Genomic DNA, 23,128 nt, shown 5'->3' with positions numbered 1-23,128 from the left:
GTATTGAATGATATGTGCTTATTAAATAGAACAAGTTTTGTATCATGATCCAAGTATTTGAAATCAGAAGTCCATCTCCCATTGAAAGTTATAACAACGCAAATCGAACTCATCCTGCAGATTCATGTTTAGTGGCAAGTATTAGGAAAGTGAACAGAAGAATTTTTAGGTTGTTTGTGCTGAAATTTTTACAAATGAACTAAATCACTTAAGCATCTTCTGCTGAAGTTTTTTGAAAAAAGATGTATGACATAATTAATGAATCCTGCACAGAAAACTTCAGCTTATTAAGTGCTGAAGTTTTTAGAAATAAACTAAATAATTTCAGCATATCAGCTGATTTTTTTTGAAAAAGCTGTATGACAGGGATTCATGAATGCAGGGAAAACAACTTTAGCTCAATAAGTGCTGAAGCTTTAGAAATGAACTAAATAACTTCAGCACATTGGGCTGAAGATTTAGCAAATGAATTCAACAAATTTGAGCACGTTTCAGCATTAATTGCATAGTATACATGAGTAAACATAACAAATACAATTAAAGCAGTAATTATATTGCGTTGGGGGTGTGCGTTAGTGTAATAATTACATTCCTATCACATTCATGCACACTTTTCATTAGAAAACGTTTAAAATTCTTCTTTGCCTTTTCATATACCATGCAGAAGTTTTTCCCCCATATATAAGCACGCTATACCTTGTGAGTTTATTCGCTCAAACACATATATTTTAGTAGACATAAAATACAAAAAGGAGAAAAATGGATGTTGTCATCAAGCAAATAGTGGAAGAAATCAAGCAAGACATTATAGAGGCTTTTGAGCTGAAATTGGATGAGCTCATAGACAAGTACGACAGAGAGGTGGAAGAAATCAACAACAAGCTTGATACGCTTGTGATGTATGCAAGATTTGATAATCTTGTTGATGAAGATGCTCGTCCATCTGGTAGTGACGACGACGATGATGATATAGACGATTAGTTTTTCTTTTTGTTATTTATGTTATTTATGTAATTTAATTTATCCTTTTTAATGTTTAATGAAATATTCAGTTTTTGTTTTAAGTTTTTTGTGCGTTTTTTTAAATATTAATTCTATTCAAACTCGTAAAATAGCAGAGGAAATGAACTAAATAACTTCAGCAGGAATTAACAAAAACTAATCCAAAATTAAGCATTTTTTGGTATAAATTTTTTCCAAAAAATCATAATAAATATAAAGTGCTTGATGAAAACTTCAGCTCCCTTTGCTGAGTTTTCAAGCATGAACTAAAAATTCTTTTTAAACTTAGAAAATAACAGAGCAATTAACAAAAACTTATACGAAAATTACATGTTGCACGATAAAATATTAAGCATTTTTAGCAGATGAACTAAAAAAACTTCAGCATACAAAAAATTATATGAAAAATGTTTTACATATTCCTGAAAATATAAGCATTTTTTGGTATGAAGTTTTTCCAAAAAATGACAATAAAATACATAGTGTAGGAGGAAAACTTCAGTTTTTCTTGCTGAAGTTTTACAGATTAACTAAAAAACTTCAGCACCTGTGCTGAAGTTTTTGTGCAATATGAAATTTTAATTTATATTTTTATTTTTTACCCAGTGTAGGAGGAAAACTTCAGCTCTTCTTGCTGAAGTTTTTAAAGATTAACTGAAAAACTTCAGCACCTATGCTGAAGTTTTTTGTGCAATATATAATTTTAATTTATGTTTTATTTTTTTTACCTAGTGTAATAGGAAAACTTCAGCTCTTCCTGCTGAAGTTTTTAAATATTAACTAAAAAACTTCAGCACCTATGCTGAAGTTTTTTGTGCAATATGTAATTTTAATTTATGTTTTATTTTTTTACCCAGTGTAGGAGGAAAACTTCAGCTCATATTGCTGAAGTTTTTAAAGATTACGTAAAAAACTTCAGCAACTAATGCTTAAGTTTTTGAGCAATATGAAATTTTAATTTATGTTTTATTTTAACCAGTGTAGGAGGAAAACTTCAGCTCGTTTTGCTGAATTTTTTAAATATGAACTAAATAACTTCAGATTGTTTAGCAAATAAACAATGATAACACTCATATAATGTTTTAATATAATTTTTCTTCGTTGTGTTATTTGCCAGCTCGTTTTGTAAATAAACCAAAAATTTCAGCATATTTGTCGGATTAGAATGTTAGAATTCAACGTCAAATAGATTTAAAATGCAAATTTAGCATATCAGTGAAGTTCGTCAAACAACTTCAATCAATCAAAATTATTTTGAATTCTGAAGATGAATTTGAATACTTACAATGTATTTTGTAATTTTGAATTTGGAATTTAAATCTGGTTTAAATCTGGTTTGCGAGAGGCGATCTCAGGAGAGACGAAGTGATGGAGGAGATACGGAGGAGATCTGGAATTTGAATCTCGGTATGCTTGATGAATCTTTTATATGTTTTGGAAGGGGTATAATGGTCATATTATTACGGATTTTTTGTTAGTTGGTTACGAAATCAATAGTTTTAAAAATAGGGTATAGGTTAAAAGGTGACATAAATAAAGATACGACTGCAAATCACCCTATGAAATAGATCTCATTATCCATTGGGAAAATACTGAAAGAACGCGGGGTGTTTGCGAGAATCGAACTTGGGACCTCTCGCACCCGAAGCGAGAATCATACTAGACCAAACACCCATCAATTTTTCGTTTACAGAGCTGTTGAGCCCGTTTGGCTTAACTGATTTAAGTAGCTGATAAGCATTAGGTGCTGAAAAGCACTTTTAAGTGCTGAAGCTGATTTAAAAAATAAGCAGTTACGTGTTTGGATAAAAGTGCTGAAATTAATAATAAGCAGCTGAATAATTGGGTATAGGAAGAGTTTTGTTTAAAAAAAATTATTTTAGGGATAAAATAGTAAATATTTTGGTCAAACCTAAAGTGCTTGTAAGCTGAAATTTGATAAGTGGGGAGACCACTTATGGCTTTGTCTTATTTTTGGCTTATAAGCACGTGGATAAGCCAAAAAGTACATATAAACTAGTTTGACCCGCTTATAAACTTAGCCAAACACCCTGTTAGAACAAAAACTCTCCTCTTTCCGTTATTCCTTCTTGAAAATTGATTAATCTCCTGTTGTACACAAAATCGGACCTAGGGTTTGCATGGTCATTCTTCCATTCCATTTTACAGTAGTGATCTAAATCAACATTCGAAGTTTTTTTATAATTGGATATTCATTCTTTGTCGATTTCGCAACTTGCTCTGAACTTGCGAGTCCAGCAACAGGTCGAATTCCCGTAGCAATGGATCAATCCAGCAATAATGTAATCATAGCTCTTCTCTTTATCCTTCTCCAGTTTTTTCTTTCCTATGCCTTTGCTTTGTTTTACTGATGTAAGTTGCTTGCTACCTTTAATGGATAAAAATGCAGGTCGTTGGAGTTGATAATACTTTTCGGAAGAAGTTCGACAAAGAAGAGTATCTGCAGCGTGCTCGTGAACGCGAAGAGAAGGTCTTTAAATCTCATAAATTATTTTCCATTTTCATGTTTTAGTTATTTACTTGTTAATTGATAAGGTTGATTTGTAATTTGATGCAGGAGGCGGATGGTCGGAAATCTAAGTGTAAGACATTACTAGTTGCCATTTCAGAATTTCTTCATTTTGATTTAACTTGGATGATTTTGTTTATTTGTCTTTTTAGTTTGGCTAGAGACCTGTATGCTAGTGTACTGATATGTGTGAGATGTAGAGAATCTCAAATTTTCCTAAAATATAAATTATTTTCTTTAGGATTGAAATGTACCAGAATAGTATAGGATGAACAAAGAAGATTTTTTTAGTCAATCCCAACTAGTTTGGAATGGATGTGTAACTGATTTATTGATGATGTACCCATTGAGTGATAGAGAATGAAAGTAGAAACCTTGGAGCCTAGAGTTTTACATGATTGAAACTGTAATCAATTTTGGTGCTGCAAGAGGACCTCCAGTGCAAAGGAAGCCCTTGAAACCAAGAGATTATCAAGTGGACCTCGAATCTCGTTTGGGAAAGACTCAGGTATGACACTACTTCTCCTCTTTTATCCCATCATCCTTATCTCTGTAGTTATTACGAAGCTTTCAGCCGTCAGTGCAAATTGAAGGCTCTTTTTTTAATTTTCTGAGTTGTGTATGAGAGGAATATAGACTATAGAGAGGACTTTTTCTGATTTGTGCCTGCTGCTATTCTTTGATGCATCTGGAGTGAAAGAAATAGCAGATGTTTTGATGGGATCTCAACTCCTTGTCATGTTCTTAAAGGCGAATGCTTACTGAATGTATTTAGTTGGCTCAATCAGGCCCCTGTATCTACCTGTGAGAACTTTTTGGATCATGTCTGCTCCGTAGCTATAGATTAATTTTTGTATACGAGCAAACACCATCTAGTAGCATTGTAGTTTTTGTATCTTTCGCTTTGCATCTTCGTGATGCTTATTAATGGTAATTTCTTTATTTAAAAAAAAAGGAATACAGTGATTAATAGAAGTTTATGTGAGTTTCTGAATTGTTTTATTTGCATTGACTGTGGTTAGTGCCTCCTGCCTTTTGAAGTTTCTCCTTTCACATATTTCAACAGTAGCTGATTATTTGCCATGCGGTGGAAGGTTTCCTCCTTGTTGCCTTTCCTCCCCTGAAATCTTGAATGTCAATGCTTGCTAACATGTTTTTGCTTGTAGTTTCTGAATTCAGCTTGTTGAAATAATTCAATGTTAGCTTATGTATTTCTATGTTTTTGTCGATGTCTCATTTGTGCGTTATTGATTTTCTGGCAGGTGGTTACTCCAATTGCACCATTAAGTCAGCAGGTATTTTCAATGGGCTTTTCATTTACATGTTTATACCTAATTGTATGGATGCAATTCTCTTCTTCTGTATTTGTTGTTTCACTTTGTTGTTAGCAAGCAGCAAGGACATGGTCCACTATATAGCACCAAATAAACGTGCAAATTCCATGAAATGATCTTCTAAACTGGGGAATCCTTTTCTTTTTTTAGTGCTAGTCTGCCTTCTTCGGAGTTCCCGAACTGTGTGTAATGCAGTTTCCCAGATACTTATCAACCTTTTGAAGTAGTACTCCAGAGGGTTTTTCCTTAGAGAGACGATGCTGCATTTTGATGTTTGTTGTAGAATTCATTCAATCTAGAACTGAATGGCAGGTAGATGCCCAGCCATCAATGTAGAACGCGATATACTTTTGTTCGTCCATCTCCTCTTAATAAATCTTGTGTTTGCATGACCCTTCATGATGAATCTCGTGAACGTCAGATCGTTCATGGTTTATTTGTTGACAATCAAATGAAAAGTCAGGACATATTTGGTCCCTAGAGTTTTTTTGCAATTAGAGTTCTCGCAGTTCTGGTATATTTTGTAAATCAGGCAATTTCTACAGTGTTGCTGAACATAAGGTATTATGGGTGCATTATAATATAGTTTATGGATAAGAAACTTGTTTTACAACTTTTTGTGCACGTCATGGCTTGAACCACCTTACTGTGACTTGTTTAGTGGTAACTAAGATTTATGTTTCTTGGCATGGCATGATTTTTTCTCTTACTACATATAAAATGATGTAATTTGTTGCTTTGCAGGCTGGATATTATTGCCCAGTATGTGAATGTGTGGTGAAGGATTCTGCGAACTACTTAGACCATATCAATGGGAAGAAACGTATGTCATATCGACACAAACTTAACTTCTTACTTGTAGCTGCACTTTGCCTCTGTGGCCTTTTATTTTCTTATTAAGTGCTACTTCAATGGTTTATACTCAAACTCAATTGATGTGTTATTTTTTTTCAGATCAACGAGCTTTGGGTATGTCTATGCGGGTAGAAAGATCCTCTTTAGAACAGGTGGTTTGAATATAATTTGTTGGCAAGAAAGTATAGTTTCTATTCTGTATTGACAACTGCACAAGGAATAGACTCGGATAAATTGAAATTTAGTTGACTTCATATGACATGATAACTTGGGAAAGAAAAAAAAAGAGATGGTTAATCCAAAAGAAAAACCTAGTATTTTCAGGGTAAAATTGCATATTGGGTGTGCTATAAGTGGGCACAATGAAAGCATTGAAACTATCCTTGCTCAATGTTGTAGGCTATAGATGAAAATATACCTATTGAAATTCATTTGCAACTCGAATTTTATTCCTTTAGTAATCTTTTATTTCATGATTCCCAGGTCCAACAACGATTTGAGGCATCCAAGAAGCATAAAGATACAGGAAGCTTTACTGTGCAAGGTAGAGATCTTACTAGAAAAATAGAGGGATTGATAATCAGTCTCCTAGCTTAACGAACAGTTAATGCATTTATTGGTTGAGTACCTTGTACGTAGTAATAGCAAATATTGATGTTTTTTCCTTTTTCTCTGTTGCACGTCTCAGTATGACTTGTTTAATTCGTTCCGTGTGTGCTTTATTTTAGTGGGTAAAAGACCGGGATGCACATATAGGACTGCTATTGACCATCTGTCCTTTTATTTGTAGATTTTGAGGAGCGATTGTTGAAACAACAGCAGGAAGAGGAAGAAAGGAAACGTCAACGTCGAGAAAAGAAGAAAGAGAAGAAGGTTTGTGAAGCTTACTTTTGGATGTTAGGTTTGGAAGACTTTGGTACTGATAAAATAACGCAGATGTTGGTCTTACACTTTTCTCTCTATCCGTTACACCCTTGCCCTCTCTCTGCAGTGCTTTCTCTAAAAAACTTCCTTTGATGGTTACTTCGGTTATTTGTATTGATATCCAGAAAGAGAAGGCTGCAGAGGAGGAACCTGAAATAGACCCTGAAGTTGCAACTATGATGGGATTTGGGGGTTTTGGAACTTCAAAAAAGTGATCACTTTGGCCATCGATCTCTCGCGAGAATAGCTTGGACTGGATAATCTGCCAGAGGCGTGTGCTTTATTTTGGAATGGTCTAAAATGTGAGAAATTCCATTTTAAGTAGTAGCCAAGCAGTTGAGGTTTGTCAAATCTCATGTTTGTCAATCCAGCCTCCAGAATTTTCTCAATGAATGATTGTACCACTGGTTTGGAGTATAGATGGCATCTCCAATTGTTCCTTGCTGATTGAAGAGTCCTAAATCGCTCTGCACCACTGTCATCCACAATGCAGATTATTTTCATATGCTTAAAAGAAATACTCTTACTTTGGGTTTAAATCCAGGTAATGAAGAACATCAAGAAGGTTTGAAAGTTCTCGACAAGAACGTAAACTGTGGTTCAATGAGTGGTTGAAAGGGACGGAGCCAGAAGCACGTTAACGAGTTCGGCCGAACCCAGTAGCTTTTGCTCAAATACTGTATTTGTGTTAAGAAATTTATTAAAAATGTACAAATATTGAATTTAGAACCCAGTCATGAAGTTGTCATTCTATAATCCGGAACCCATAAAGTTGAATGGATAATTTTTTTTAACTTTTCCATTGCTGAGGTTACGGATATTCTTGTATAGTACATCTTTTGTAGTAATGCTTTCAGATAACGAAACGGCCTTTTGAAATGAAATGTTCAGAGGTATTCGTATTGTATTGGTTCAAGCTTGTTGAATATGAGAGTAGGAAAAGCACAAGCAGTTCAAAACTTAGCAGACATAAAAAGTTGAATTGCATGAGTCATTATTGTTGACTTTCAAGCGAATGGCCTTTCTCGAACAATAAAAGCAGTTCCCGCCAAAGGTTGAATCTTACTGCAATCTCGCGACCACTCTCCAGTAGCTGTCTTTCAGGGAATTTGCTCCTCTTCTGGTTGTGCATATGAACAGAGGGAGCCGAGAGGTTGAGCGGAGGATTCTCCGTCTTCTCCACGGTCACAAATCTCGAACCCATCTCACTCAAATCCATGCCCACATCCTTCGCCACCATCTTCACCACTCCAACCAGCTCCTCTCCCACTTCATCTCCATCTGCGGTTCCCTTAATAAAATGCTCTACGCATCCCTCGTCTTCCAGCATTTTCACAACCCCAACATTTTCCTCTTCAACTCCATGATCAAAGGCTACTCCTTATGTGGCCCGTATCAAAATTCTATCTCCTTATTTTCCACCATGAAACAACGTGGCATTTGGCCTGATGAGTTCACTTTCGCCCCTTTACTTAAAGCTTGTTCTAATCTTGAGGATCTGAAATTGGGTCAGAGTGTGCAAAAGAATGTGCTTGCACTTGGGTTTGAGAGATTTGGGTCGATAAGGATTGGGATTATTGAGCTGTATTGCGGTTGTGGGAGGATGACGGATGCTGAGAAGGTGTTTGATGATATGTCTCATAGAGATGTGATTGTTTGGAATTTGACGATTAAGGGTTATTGTAAAAGCGGAAATGTGGATATGGGGTTTGGTCTATTTAGTCAAATGGGTGAGAGGACAGTTGTCTCTTGGAATTTGATGATTTCGTCATTAGCTCAAAATGGGAGGGAGAAGGAGGCGCTGACACTTTTTGCTGAGATGAGGAATAGTGAGTTCGAGCCCGATGAAGCTACGGTTGTTACGATGTTACCTGTTTGTGCTCATTTAGGAGAAATTGATTTGGGAAGGTGGATTCACTCTTATGTTAAGTCTAAGGGTCTCTATCCTGATCTCGTATCCGTTGGCAATGCATTGGTCGATTTCTTTGGAAAATCTGGTGATTTGGAAGCTGCTTTTACAATATTCAAGGACATGCCTCGGAAAAATGTAGTTTCTTGGAACGCCATGATATCAAACTGTGCTTTTAATGGTAAGGGTGAATTGGGAGTTAAATTGTTTGATGAGATGTTAGATGAAGATGTGAGACCTAATGATTCAACTTTTGTGGGCGTTCTAGCATGTTGTGCCCATGCAGGTTTGGTTCAAAGAGGTGGAGATTTGTTTGATTCGATGATTGGAAATCATGGTATAGAGCCTACACTTGAGCATTACGGATGTATGGTTGATCTTCTAGGTCGTGGGGGTTGTCTAAAGGAGGCTCATAGACTGGTGAAAACCATGCCAATGGAACCAAATGCTGCTATATGGGGTGCATTGGTTAGTGCTTGTCGCACTCATGGTGAAATGGAGCTGGCCGAATATGCACTTAAGGAACTTATAAAACTTGAACCTTGGAATTCTGGTAACTATGTATTGTTATCCAATATTTATGCTGATAGAGGAAAATGGGAAGAAGTTGAAAAGGTGAGAATGTTGATGAGGGGAAATAGCATTAAGAAAGCACCAGGACAGAGCACGGTTGTTTGATTATTTGATGCACTTTATCAGGACATAGCTGCACCCAATAGGATGAGGGGAACTATTGGGTGTTGGCTTCTTGCATCAAGATATGATCCCTTCTATAAACAGCTCTTTCTAATTGATTCCCTTCTGCAAAGTTATGCAACGAGTGAAAATAACTCTCAAGGAGAAGAAACATATTGAAGGGACCTTAACGAGGATTTTGACCTTTCTTTGACAGTCTTTGGACTTTGAGTGCATGAAAGTAATTTGAACTGAAAACAGCTTAGCTTGGATTGTCAAATTAAATGATATGCAAGCTAAAGAGCTCTGATTTTGAGAAACAATGCCTATAGGCACTGGCTGCTGACTGCTCAGCTCTTGGATCGGATGATGCAAGTGTCAAGTGAAAAGGAACTCCCTTTGCACCCCCTTGTGCTTTATTACACATACAAGTACCTTTTTCTTATCAGTCCTCCATAAGACAATAGTCAAATTTGGTGACTAGTATTTTAGTGTTCACTCTCTCATGTATGGCTTTAGCTCCGAGACTGGAATTTGGTTGAGCCATTTTCCTGCCTTTTACCTTTGGGATTTAACTGTTTTGTCTCTCCTTTTTTCTTGGGAAACTTGAAAGCAAGAGAGGTTGAATTGCTGATAGTTTTTGTAGATTATGGCAGTGACGTGCTAGGTGTGACTCAAGGTTCCATTTCCCCTTATTTCATTTCTCAAATTCTGTACTACTATTGATGGAAAAACAAAGAGTAGAGAGAAGGATAAAAGAAAAACTGGGTTTCCTTTCCCGACAAATGAAGAACTGGCTATTTTACCTTGTTTCTCCTTTTGAATTTCCACAGTTTGGTGATGGAGAAAACAGCTTGAAAAAAGAGTGGAGATGCGGGGTATCGATCCCCGTACCTCTCGCATGCTAAGCGAGCGCTCTACCATCTGAGCTACATCCCCATGATGCGTTAGTGCAGTGTTAGCTCTACAAAAAAGTATACACTGAAAACCTCACATAGCCCATAATGCAACTACTGCTGGTGGACTTTGGGCTTAAAATTTTTTACTTTAAGCAAATTCATCTAAATTCCGACCAATACTAACAGATACCAAAGTACGAGATGCATTGTGCAGATTTTAAACGGTGAAGATTGTGAGGAGAAACGTTTTTGTGTGTGATTTAGATGAATCAAGTTGGGGATTTTTAGGGTGGCTGTGTGGATGAACTAATTGTGGAGGTGGTGAAAATGGTAGTGTTAAATTGTGGCAGTGGTTGAAGAAATAGAGGGAAAGGGGTAAATGGGTTTTGGGGTGGGTTGGGGGGGGGGTGTTGAGGTGGCATGCCATGTGGTGCCACATGGGATTGAGAGACCACCCTAGACAAACTTAACGGAAGAGGGGTGTATTTGAACCATTTGGATAACGGTGGGGTATTTTTGTACTGAAAGTATTACAGAGGATAAAATTGATCCTTTTCACGTAGTAGAAAGGCAAATTTAAATTATGATGCCGAACAATTGATTTTTAAAACTACAGAAGGACTGGCTCCTAGATGTCCTGCGCAGACTTGTAGTAAGGACAATTATAGTACCTGAATATAATTCGAAGATACTTTGCAGATGCAGTTTACACAGTTTTTGGTCAAAGAAACGTATAATTATCTATGCAAAACATTATTGCAATGGACGGTGAGACACTTTCGGCAGGGGAAAGGAGTGAACTGGAACGTTTTACAACCTCAAAAACAGGAGATCCAACAATGAATAACTTGCGCTGAAAACAGGATTATTATTAATAAAATTAAAAAAAAAAAAGAGCAGGATACAGGTTAAACTTAGTTACTCCCAGACCCAGTATAGACAAATAACTTTGTTAACTTTTGTACCATATATAGATGTCTGGATCAACATCTTGACCACTATTGGTAGTGAACTACCCAATCACTATTTTACTATTCAGTCTCCACCGATAAAAGTGGGATGAAGTTTATCAACAGAATACATAAATCAACAACCTTTTCTGGCACAGCCCCTAACAGTGTCATCGCACTGGCTTTCTGCCTCCAGAAACTAGAGCACTTGAAGGAGCTAAAATGAAAAGGAGGGATTAACAGATATGAACCACACAAAAAAAGCCGCAAAATAAATTAACGACACCATATGTCCAAAATTCATGCTACAATGTGCAACAAAAGAGTCCAAAAAGCACCATCTCATCATGATAAGTTGAATGGTTTAGACTCTCACTACCAACATTATATTTTCAATAACAATTGAAGAGTAGACAATATAGTAGAGAATACTCCTTTTACTGTTTCACTAGAAACCTGGAACAAGAGAAACTATAACCCATAGTGATAACAAACATCTTCAATTTATCCGGTACAAAAGTAAGAATTAAAACAGAATTACAAAATGTCACCTCCTAGACCCATTACTTGATATACTGAGACATCCATCTGAAGCCTTCTCCGTATCCCATTTTGCGGACTATGCTGCACATGAATACCTCAACTGGACGGACATTGGAATCTGCCAGGTTTACCTTCCCCTTGCCAGTGGTGACGCCCGTCAGCCCCATATGGTAACGCAGTTCATCTTCTGAGGCAGCATATGGGATGTCTATCTTGTTACCCAGTATCAGAAAAGGAACAGTGGCCAACGACTCATCAGAGAGGAGAGCATCCAGCTCTTTCTTGGACTCTGCAAACCTTTCTTTGTCAAAGGAATCCACCAGGTATACAACAGCATCCACCTTCAGAAAAAAGAAAGGTTATAATAAACACAACACCAAAATTATTCAGATTAACACTTGGGACTTCTTATCTAGATTTTGCAGGCAAGTGCTTCAAGACGAGCAAACATATAACACAACAGTCCAACTAATAAAAATCTAGTTTTGAAAAACAGAACTATGAATAATGGTCATTAGTAAAGGGAATTGCATCTGTAATTCCCTCTTTGCAGTTTTTGGTAAGTAGCACGAAAATCATACTTAGAACTGCCCATTGGACAAGCTTGTGCACAATTGCAGCACGAGTGAAATAGTATGTTTTCGGCTTTCTCACATAAAAACTGTCCCTACATAAGACCACAAATTTGCAAATAAAGGTGATCTATAGAAAGTTCAATGTTGTACAATCTCTATTAATATGACATCTGTAAATGTCTATTTAGAGAATTTGTACAAATAACAGTGACAAATGGAAATAATTCATGAAAAAATACTCTAAAAATATTTAACAAGAAACAGACCTAACTTGCTCAGACATGGATAGAAGATCTTAAGCAAGTCTTTTTGAAAGATATAAGAAAGTGGTTGAGTAGAAAGAAAGACGGAAGAGCAAGCAAATGGGAAAGAGATTATTCATGTCTTATTTGACACTGAAACTTCTTCACACATCTGATGTTGTCACTGCAGGAGAAATGGCTACAGCCAATCCACTGATGTTCCTTGTTGTCAATATCCAATGTTGTTCCTTGGATAGCTACAAACTTCAAAAGCAGGGAAAAATATGCCTATGTTTTCCGTATAAAGATTCAAATTTTCGCGAAAGAAATCTTTTGTCAATGCAGATAAATATAAGTGTATGGTGAGGTACTACTGAAACATCCCCTGGAAAAAAGAAAGGTGCTATCAGCAAACTCCCAACATCAATATATGCCTCCCATGAATCAAATAAACAATGGGTTTATTTGGGATTATGAAGGCATTAAATCATCTGCCTAGGGATACACATAATACTGGTAATAATACAACAATCAAATAACTAGTGGAGTTTTTGTGCATCCTGCATTCAAATTTCATATTAGATAAATTCTTAAACCTTGTTGAAAATGTCAAAATTGCTACCAGAACTTTTTGTAAAGCTTCTCAAACATTTAAGAATCCCCCAAAACAAGAAATTGGCAATGAAGATGGTGCAGAGAGAGTAACACAATCCCGTGGAAATAAGTTGGTAAGAGCTCAGAAATGAAGTTAGCAATAGCATACTGTAAGGCACTACTTCTCCAATATTAGTAGGACAAGAAGATGAAATCACAATTGACTTGTCAATTTTAAGACCACGTTCACCCTCAGAATCTTATAAAGCATACAAAACCATTTGCAAGTCAAAAATCTAAATTAAGACAAGAAGAGAAACAAAAAGGCAACCTTAGCATAATAATCTTTCCAAACACGACGAGCAATTTGATGACCACCCAAGTCAAATGCTTTGAACTTGATCTTGCCAATACTAAGCTCCTCTGACGTCGGATATTGTGTTGGCTGATGTTGAACCAATCTCTGCCATAACCCTCAATTTTCAGATTCATTATTACAAATAACCAATAACCGAAAACAATTCTGCTCAAACTAATTAGTAAACTAATTCTTTCCTTGTGAAAATAAGGCCCAGGAAAAAAAGAGTCTCATCAGGACAATTCAATCTCAGGTGAAAAAAAGGAGATCAGAAAATCAGATGAAGCCCAGGCTTAGAAAGAAAATCAACCAATTACATATGCTCATCAACATAATAAATTCTGATACATATAATCACATCTAGATATGTAAGCTAACGGCTCAATTTGTATTACTAAGAAACACTAATCTAATAGAGGAAATGAAAAAATACAAAGAAAAATAGAGAGGAGAGAGACCTCATCTTTCAACATATGGAGTAAGGTGGTTTTGCCGGCATTATCGAGGCCCAAAAACAAGATCTTAGCCTCCTTCTGCCATAATCCAAGCGTTGCTAGAATTCCATAGAACCAATCTACCAAGAACATCTTGTTGCCCAAATCAAAGCCCAATATAATTGGGGACGGATTGATCAATGGATCTACGAACAGGAAAAGGGGGTTAGCAATCTCTCAAAGGAGAAGTGCTTTAATTTTTTCTCCTCCTCCTCTTCCTCGAAACGCTAAACACCTGGCTGGCTTTAGTAGACAGAGAAAAGTCCAAAGGTTAGGTTTGTTTTTGTCTGCATATATAACTGGCCAACCCTAGTCCCTCACCTTTCCCATAAATGATAGCGGCTCTTAGAATAATATATATTAAAAAATAAATTTTATATATTTTTTATATTATATTATATTATTATTATAAAAACACGGCCGTTAAGACGCTAAATGTTAAACGACAAAAATATTCATAAAATATTAGCTGACCTTTATGCCCTTGAAAACAAAATTACTTCTTAAAAAAATTCTTACAAGATAAAATTTGTAATATGTAATTTATAATTTTTAATTCAATTAAACATGTCTACTAGAATTTCGGACTATCAACTCATTAAATCGTTTCCGAGTCAAACTAAGTATGATGAGATTTCTATGAGAAGGGCATTACGCTACGTATATTCAATTCCATCAAGGTTTCATATTCAATAATAATCATATTTAATTCCATCAAGGATTCACCTTAAATAGTGTGTGCTCTAAATAGAATATTTGAGCCTCCAAATTATAGTAGCAACGCGTGTGTTCCTGGTGTCTTCCAAGTAGAATTTGCAATGGTTTTGGAACTTTTGTTCATTTATAAGTTTGCATTATTTTGGAACAACAAAATATAGTCCAGCCAATTTTAGATAAAATTAAAATTATAAAACAAACCCGATAACGCAATTTCTGTCTAAGATGATGATGTGGGTTGGATGTCGATTTCATATTTTTAAGGTTTCATCATATAAATTTTGCGACATGAGTGTATTGGCCAATGAACATAAAAAATAATGCCACAACGTAAATAGAACAACAAAAGAACATAAAAAATTAATGCCAAAGAAGCTACGAATGACTAAGTGACTTCCTATTTTTATTTCTTAGTTACTAATATACAACAACAACAACCCAGTGTAATCCCACAAGTGGGGTCTGGGAAGGATAATATGTACGCAGACCTTACCTCTACCCGAGAGGCAGAAAGACTGTCTTGATAAATATGATTTTATATATCTGGATCATTAAAGTTTCAAAGAAGATCACTGAACCAGAGAAATAACATTAAGTATTATTATATTGTTTAAGTGCTGTTACAACTTTAGTCACATCATTGTTAGTTCTATTTTTTTCCTTTTATTGTGCCAAAATATTACCAAAATTAGTTGGTTTGGATTGTATATTATGTTCCTTTTTATTTTAGAATATTATGCAATTGAAATTTTATTATTTTTTGTATGTGTTTCATAATATTTGACATAAGATATTCGTGCATCGCACGAACGCAGAGACTAGTACTATATTAAAAGCACGAAGACCCCTACTGAAATATCGTTCACCTTTTTTACCCTTTTATGAAACAATAAAAGAAGAAGAAGAGTATTGCAGAGAAAAGTATAGAGAAGATAATTTTTATTGATATGGGATGAATTACAATGGAATAGAACCCTCTATTTATGGGATGAATTATAATTCTCTATCAAGTAATGAACCATAGAATCTCTCTAAATATAGACATTCATCATAAATAAAATTCTATTTATATCACCCCCCCCCCCTTGAATGTCTATTCAACAGATAATGTGTCTCGTTAAAACCTTAACTAAAATAAAATCCAGTGGGAAAAAAATTCTAGTAAAGGAAAAAGAGTACACATATCTAACAATACGCCTTTTGGTTGCCTCATTAAAAACCTTGCAAGGAAAACTCAATGGGACAAAGCCTTGTAAGGGAAAAAGAGTGCAACGCGCATTAACTCCCACTGATGAGAGCATCAGTTCACATCCTTGAGCCTTCACATTCCAATCTTGTGCACCATCTTCAAGAGATCGTTAGTAGAGATTTGATAAATAAATCAGTCATATTAACTTGAATGAATATTTTGCACCTTGAAAACATCATTCTTGACAAAGATGAATTGTCTTCATATGATCTTGTTGGAATCGTCATTTCAATATCATCACATAGGAGCAAAAACTCTTGCTATCATATTATCATGCGTGTAAATATAGCAAAATACATTTGTGTACAAATTGCACTGAAGATGTGGTACTTCAAGATCAAGAATTGTATATACTTTAAACAATTTAAATCCTTCAAGGATTATTAAGTCATATAAGCCAAATAAATAGACTTTAGATACATATCAAGTTTTCATGTCATGCTAGACAAATAAGATATCGAAAACTCATTGCACATATCATTAACTTTATACTTTCAAGTGTTTGAACTCCATGTCCAAAGCTACATGTCTTTCATACTAAACCAATTCTATTTGAATTGTGTATTATCTATTTGACTAATATTTTTGTGTCTGTCTCGACAGCCTAAAGATCCTCATCTATACTTAGCGCTATGATAGATGTGGGCGGCAAACATTTTATATCGGTTTCAATAATTTTTCATAAAGACATAACATAGAGATCTCTTCATTCATATATTCAGGTACTTGAATCTCTCATGAGATTTTATGAAGTGCTATGTCATGTGATCTTCTAGATCGCTTGCCTCCTTATTATGATCAGTTTGATCATTTGCTCATCTTCTTTATCAAGAAGTTTTATTTGAAACTGATTTGTCTATATGCTTTAAGCGTACCATAGACTTTGTCCTTCTAGGACTTAATATGAGCATTTGCAATGAGAATATAGTTACTTTCTTTGGGTCAGCAAATGTGTCTGGCATGCTTTGCAATATATTGCAAATGAATTATCCTTTATTGAACTTCAAGTTCATATTATTTTATTCGAGGATCTAGATGTACACATGATAATTCATTCCACGTAACCTTTTCTCAAATGTTTATCATCTCCCTCCTCATGTTAGAAAAACTAACTTGCTTCCTCAACTTTAGAAATCTATTGTTGTGTGTTATGGTGCTTATCAAAATATACAGCGCACATCAATAATAATAAGATGAAATTATTCGGTTCCTGACCTTGAACCACTTGTGAGGGGAGAATGTAATATACTTTCGTATATAACCTATATCAAACTGATATAAATAACTTTGTTCTCATAAGCAATAGTTTAGCTATTAAGTAGAGTCACTCAATAAATCATTTTGCTAAACCAACTGTGATGTAAACTAACTTATCAAGATGAACTGTCTTGAATAGAAATCTGGAAATTATGCTCTACATTAAATTATTGAGCAAATTACCTCGCAAACATCAGGTTGCGGGTTAATAATAATCGCACATGTAACCATCTCATAGATGCATCTTATGTGGTATACATGGCAGGTGAATTGGCACATATTCACCTTTGATATTTCCAGCATTCATGGGATTCAATCCCAATTTTAGTTGGTATATTAATTAACGAGAACAAACAATATAAGAGAATTCGTAAAAAAAAATCTAGTTCTTTAATATTTATCCATGTGAATTCTCTTTTATTTTTGCACGTCATACTTAGATTAAAATGGTTAAACCAATTATGTCAACTGAATAAATTATCAATATTGATAAACTCCAGGTTTACACCATAATGTGCGTAATTATCAATAAACTCCAAGTTTATTATGATATGGTTTTTATATCAATAAACTTCTACTTTATTGTGGCATTCTTTTATTTGTGTAGTATAAACTGGAGAATAAAACGGGTAACTTTTTACATAAATATTACCCCGCTACAAGCTGTAGTAATAGAAGATATTAAATCTTTCTTTTATTTATAGTCTCAGTATAATCAACCGCTTTCGCGTATACTTTGGAAACTGAATAAGTTTGTTTGAGACTTACTACAACACAATACCTTATTGGTAATCAATTATGTTTCTCCAAAATAGTATAATTGGCTCTTCTAGAGCTCTCAATTAATTTGGTACTACCACATATTCATCAACATTCATATGGTGAATATCCTTTCTAAAGAGAAAATTATACCATTATGGTTATGGTCAAAATTATATGCAAGATATGTTTCTTGCATTAATGTTATTCTTTAATAATCACATTACCAAAATATTTTGGCGTGCAATAGGTACGTCACCAATGATCATTCATGCCATAATAATGATATTATTTTCTTATATCATCTCAAACCTCCTTCTAGAGGTGAGTGTGATATATTCACTACCACTAGCACATTCATATTCTTCCAAGAATGAATATGTATTCATAAATCAGATGTTGTCACATTCACATCATGAATGAACCATAATTATCTATATGTGCTTTATAAAATCTCATGTCAAATCGATGACAAATATTACTTTCACAGAGTGAAGGATTATTTTGAGAATCCTTATTATTCTCATTATCACAGTGATGACGATTATAATTTCGTCTATTGCCACGTCCACATCCATTGATACCTTCACGGTAATAATTTTGTCTTCTTTCAGACTTATCACATATTACTATCACATTCTCGTAAGGGAATGAGAATGAAGCAAATTCAATGAGACGTGTTTTCACTTCTTGTGCTCACGATCATATATGACTTTGATCATGGCAAGACTTAGAAATTTTACCACTTCGAGTGGTTATAATTTCTTGCTAACTCCATTAGAGTTATAATCAAAATTTATTTTCTTTGCTTGTATTTAAAATCAAATTATAGAATAAAAGAGAAAAATACGGTAAAATACTTACCTTAAATCCAGAATTTAATCACGAAGGAAGTTCATGGAATAATTGACAATCATTATGCTCAATCTCAAAGCTTCTACTCAATCGGTTAGAGTCTCGTGCTGATAACGTGTTATGAAACAATAAAAGAAGAAGAAGAGTATTGCAGAGAGAAGAGAATTCTTATTGATATGGGATGAATTACAATGGAATAGAAACCTCTATTTATAGGGAGAAAGTGACTTAGCCACCAAGTAATGAACCCTAGAATCTGTCTAAATATAGACATTCACCATAAATAAAATTCTATTTATAACAATACAAATTATATATATATTTTTGGCTACTGAATATAAATAATTTTTGGTGCGCATTAAAAGTCAAAAAAAGCACATTCTTAATATAATACTAGTACCAGAATATAAATGATGAGGTTATTCTTACCTTGCAATTTCCCAAGAAATACTTCTCCCGTGCAAAAAATAGTAGAATACGAATAAGTACAATAGTCAACGTATCTTATCTTTGGCGTAAATTGGATTACCAACTTTTTAAAGTTGTTAAAGAAAATCAATACGTCTAAAATTTACACAAAAAGTAATACTACTATAATTATGTCTATTTATTAACAAAGTATTAAAATATGAAAAAAATCCTTTCGACCACACCGTTTTTGGCCAGATTGATCCAAATAGGGTCATTTAGGTAAGTTTACGCCCCAATTAGGGTTTCAGGTGTATTTCTATACCGATAATACCCTTTCAGTTAATTTTGAATATTCTCTCCCAACAACAATTTTGAATACCCAATTTTGATATTCTCTCCCAATTTTGAATACCCTTTCAGTTAATGTTATTGTTGTTGTTGTAATGCATGGAAGATCTCAAAGGTTCAAACCCTATTTCCCATAAAGTTTTTTTTTTTTTTTTTACGTATTTCCAACTTTTTTTTTGTAGTATACACCCATATAATTCGAAATAATTCATCTATATACAAGTATTTGATTGTGCAATTCGTATATTTTTAGTATTTGATTGTGTATTTCATATACTTTTTAGTATAATAAGTTCTTCAAAGCCCTACTATTTTAACAAACCTACAATACAACATTATGTATATATAGCTACAAATTCTTAGCTACATGTATGAAAATCGTGGCTAATAAATAACAATAGCCACAAAAATTAAAGTTCCGTGGCTATTTACATTTTCATAAAAATATTTAGGTACAAAATAAAATTGGCAAAGCTAATTTATTATTTTTACTACATTTGCTAATTGTCGTGGCAATAATTACACAAATAGCTACAAATTTATTGCTACAATAAAATTTCGTAGCTAATCGTATTTTTTTTGCCACGCATTTGAAGTTACTGTAGCAATAGCAGTTATATAGCCACAAAAACTTACTTCTGACAAAGTGTTATAGCTAAATATATATTTTTGCCTCAAGTAATAAAAGCATGTGGAAATAACTGGATTAATAGCTATAAATTTATTGTTACAACGATATTTTGTAGCTAATTGTGAGTTTTTGCCACATGTATGAAATTACTATAGCAATATTAATCTTTTAGCCACAAAATATTACTAGAGACAAAGTGTTGTAGTTGAATAGGTATTTTTGCTTCAATTATGAAAATTTATGGCAAAAACTAACTTAATAGCTACAAAATATTGTGATATAATAAAATATTGTAGCTAAATATAAACTTTTGTCACGTGTTTGAAGTTACTGCAACTATAACATGTTAGCCACAATAATGATTTGAAATAAATATTGAATATAAAAACTATTTTAAAATTCAAGTTATAAGAAACCGAGAACATCGTTGGCCTAATAACTACAATTATTTATTATGATAGATTGATATAACCGCGACAATAAAGATAGCCAATGAACTTCCGTAGTTAGTTATTATTTTTGGCATGCTGTGATGACCCAAAATATCATCTTTAAATTAAATAACCATCTCAGTATTTTTAAGACCTTAAAAAGCGGTATCAATAATTCTTCGACTTGCGTGCGCAGTCCGTATAATTTTTTCGGAAGGTTTTTATGTGAAAAATGGACTAAATTGGGAACTAGAGCTTTAAAACTCAATTGAGTTGACTTCGGTCAACATTTTGAGCAAACGAACCCGGATAAAAGTTTTGACCATTCCGGTAGTTCCGTATCGTGACTTGGTACTTGGTCATATGCCCGAAAGCAAATCTGGAGGTCCCTAGATCAAATTATCGCCATTTAACGGAATCTAGAAATCTAAGGCTAAAGATTTCTTAAGTTTGACCGGAAAGTTGACTTTTTGATATCGGGATCGGAATCCAGTTCTAAAAAATTTTATAGCTTCGTTATGTCATTTATGACTTGTGTGCAAAATTTGAAGTCAATCGGACTTGATTTGATAGGTTTTTGCATCGAATATAGAAGTTGGACGTTCTTAGTTTCATTAGGCTTGAATTGGGATGTGATTCACGGTTTTAGCATTATTTGATGCGATTTGAGGTTTCGACTAAGTCCGCATCATGTTTTAGGACTTGTTGGTGTATTTTGTTGAAGTCCCGAGGGCCTCGGGTGGATTTCGGAAGGTCAACGGGTAGAAAAAAACTGCTGAAATTCTCTTTGGGAAGCTGCTGTTTTTTACAGCATTGTGAACAGTACCCCATGAACAGTACCGTGTACAGTACCCCATGAACAGTACTGTGTATAGTACTCGAACGCGTGAACAGTGCCCCCGATATTTTATGGGCAGATTCTTAATTTCTGAAAAGGGGACTTTGTCCCCTTTTCCATTTTTGTCAAATTGGAGCTCGGGAAGAGGCGATTTTCTGGAGATTTTCAGAGAAAACAACGAGGTAAGTGTTCTTAACTTAATTTTGGTTAGATTACCCGAATCTATTACTAGTTTTGATACTAAATCTGTGAATTTAGTTGGAAGAGTTTGAAAACTCTCTCGGATAGATTTGAGGATTTGAGGGTCAAAATGTTATCGAAATTTAGTAATTTTGGTATGGTTAGACTCGTGGTTGGATGAGGTTTTATATTCCATAATTTTTGCCGGGTTCCGAGATTTGAGGATTTGAGGCAAATTTTTAGTGCAATTTCGGATTTTAATGGAAAATGTAGAATTTCATATGGAATTAATTCATATAATTTTTATTAACTGAATCGAATTGTTTATGACTAGATTTGAGAATTTCGGGCACGAATTCGCGAGACAAAGACTTGTTGGAATTTTGAATTAGGTAAGTGTTTGGTCTAACCTTAGCTTGATGGATTAGGAATTGTGTCTTATTTGTTACATGTTAATTGTGGAGTACGACGTATAGGCATGGTGACGAATATCTATACGTTAGTGCCAAGCATGCCCGTGAGTCTTATACTTTGATTAACCTAACTCCGTTTCGTAGTGTATATGCTCTATATGATAATTTCTATTGAGGAATATGACTTGTGGAAGTATTATTGTTTTGATGTTGTTTCCCTTGCCGGGATATTATTGTTTTGATGTTGTTCCCTTGCCGGGATGTTATTGTTTTGATGATGTTTTCCTTGCCGGGATATTATTGTTTTGATGTTGTTTCCCTTGCCGGGATGTTATTGTTTTGATGTTGTTTCCCTTGCCGGGATTTGATTGTTGTACTATTGTTCCCTTGCCGGGATTGAATTGTTGAACATTATAGAGCATTGACTCAAGTTGAGAATTGAATTGTTGAACATTATAGAGTATTGGCTCAAATTGTGATATATTTGATTTTGCCTTGCCCAAATTGCTTTGTGATTGTTGCTTGGGGTGATGAAGAGCGATAAAGCACGAAGGGTGATGCCGTGCACATTTATATTATTCATATGGTGAGGAAAGAGTGTTAAAGCACGAAGGGTGATGCCGTGCCGCACGATGTACAATTCCGTGCCGATTATATTGATTTTATGGTGAGGATGAGAGTAAAAGCACGAAGGGTGATGCCGTGCAGATTATATTGAGTTTTGTGGTGAGGACGAGAGTAAAAGCACGAAGGGTGATGCCGTGCACTTGTCCTTTATTTTCCCGATTCTTGTTGATAATTGAATTATGGCTTTCCTTATATTCCTTTATTGGTTTCTTGTTAATACCTGATATTATTGACTTCCTTGCCTGGATTGCTTTGTGAATGTTGCTTGGGTGAAGAAGAGTGTAAAGCACGAAGGGTGATGCCGTGTATGGCAAGGAAGAGTGTAAAACACGAAGGGTGATGCCGTGTATGGTGAGGACGAGAGTAAAAGCACGAAGGGTAATGCCGTGCACTTTCTATTTGTTGTGTTTTTTTTTGTTATTAACATTTCAAGTGTATTAACTGTTTAGAGTCATTTACTGTGTTGTGATACCTTGTGTTGTAAGCCATATTGTTTTCAATATCTCGCCGCATTTATATAAAGCTTTC

The 23,128-nt window shown here is 34.7% G+C and overlaps 3 protein-coding genes and 2 non-coding genes across 6 annotated transcripts; 2 read left to right on the top strand and 3 right to left on the bottom strand.

The window, feature by feature from the left end:
* Window positions 1-3,064: 3,064 nt before the first annotated feature.
* LOC107761642 (uncharacterized) lies at window positions 3,065-7,441 on the top strand. Of its 2 annotated transcripts, XM_016579886.2 has the most exons (10): window positions 3,065-3,305; window positions 3,413-3,493; window positions 3,581-3,605; window positions 3,973-4,040; window positions 4,795-4,827; window positions 5,611-5,689; window positions 5,821-5,873; window positions 6,205-6,265; window positions 6,512-6,594; window positions 6,771-7,441. In XM_016579886.2, the coding sequence occupies exons 1-10, from the start codon at window positions 3,285-3,287 to the stop codon at window positions 6,858-6,860; spliced, it is 594 nt and encodes a 197-aa protein (XP_016435372.1). In that variant the 5' UTR covers window positions 3,065-3,284; the 3' UTR covers window positions 6,861-7,441. The 2 variants fall into 2 exon arrangements, with proteins under 2 accessions (XP_016435372.1, XP_016435375.1); XM_016579889.2 differs by lacking the exon at window positions 3,065-3,305 and having other exon boundaries at window positions 3,890-4,040.
* Window positions 7,442-7,556: 115 nt separating this feature from the next.
* On the top strand, window positions 7,557-10,009 carry LOC107761641 (pentatricopeptide repeat-containing protein At1g09190-like). The gene has a single exon (XM_016579884.2). The coding sequence runs from the start codon at window positions 7,778-7,780 to the stop codon at window positions 9,230-9,232; it is 1,455 nt and encodes a 484-aa protein (XP_016435370.1). The 5' UTR covers window positions 7,557-7,777; the 3' UTR covers window positions 9,233-10,009.
* An 86-nt stretch (window positions 10,010-10,095) lies between these two features.
* On the bottom strand, window positions 10,096-10,168 carry TRNAA-AGC (transfer RNA alanine (anticodon AGC)). The gene has a single exon. It is a non-coding gene; the product is annotated as a tRNA-Ala (tRNA).
* Window positions 10,169-11,406: 1,238 nt separating this feature from the next.
* On the bottom strand, window positions 11,407-14,214 carry LOC107761640 (small COPII coat GTPase SAR1A). Its single transcript, XM_016579882.2, has 3 exons — window positions 13,849-14,214; window positions 13,364-13,495; window positions 11,407-11,962 (listed from the first exon to the last, which is right to left on the bottom strand). The coding sequence occupies exons 1-3, from the start codon at window positions 13,975-13,977 to the stop codon at window positions 11,642-11,644; spliced, it is 582 nt and encodes a 193-aa protein (XP_016435368.1). The 5' UTR covers window positions 13,978-14,214; the 3' UTR covers window positions 11,407-11,641.
* On the bottom strand, window positions 12,792-12,910 carry LOC142162501 (small nucleolar RNA snoR83). Its single transcript, XR_012693761.1, has one exon. It is a non-coding gene; the product is annotated as a small nucleolar RNA snoR83 (small nucleolar RNA).
* Window positions 14,215-23,128: the final 8,914 nt, after the last annotated feature.

The sequence above is a fragment of the Nicotiana tabacum genome, chromosome 7, assembly GCF_000715075.1.
Source record: "Nicotiana tabacum cultivar K326 chromosome 7, ASM71507v2, whole genome shotgun sequence".
Lineage (NCBI taxonomy): Eukaryota > Viridiplantae > Streptophyta > Magnoliopsida > Solanales > Solanaceae > Nicotiana > Nicotiana tabacum.
The sequence above is the reverse complement of the archived record's forward strand: the minus strand, read 5'-3'. Positions and strand labels throughout refer to the sequence as shown.

What these genes read in the sequence shown, in the direction of transcription:
- LOC107761642 (XM_016579886.2), top strand. Translation starts at nt 3,285, where the DNA reads ATGGATCAATCCAGCAATAAT. An exon ending in CTCGTGAACGCGAAGAGAAG is followed by an intron (nt 3,494 to 3,580) that starts GTCTTTAAATCT and finishes AATTTGATGCAG; the next exon opens with GAGGCGGATGGTCGGAAATC. An exon ending in GGATGGTCGGAAATCTAAGT is followed by an intron (nt 3,606 to 3,972) that starts GTAAGACATTAC and finishes GAGGACCTCCAG; the next exon opens with TGCAAAGGAAGCCCTTGAAA.
- LOC107761641 (XM_016579884.2), top strand. Translation starts at nt 7,778, where the DNA reads ATGAACAGAGGGAGCCGAGAGGTTGAGCGGAGGATTCTCCGTCTTCTC.
- LOC107761640 (XM_016579882.2), bottom strand. Translation starts at nt 13,977, where the DNA reads ATGTTCTTGGTAGATTGGTTCTATGGAATTCTAGCAACGCTTGGATTA. An exon ending in TCCATATGTTGAAAGATGAG is followed by an intron (nt 13,496 to 13,848) that starts GTCTCTCTCCTC and finishes GGGTTATGGCAG; the next exon opens with AGATTGGTTCAACATCAGCC. An exon ending in GGAAAGATTATTATGCTAAG is followed by an intron (nt 11,963 to 13,363) that starts GTTGCCTTTTTG and finishes TTTTTTCTGAAG; the next exon opens with GTGGATGCTGTTGTATACCT.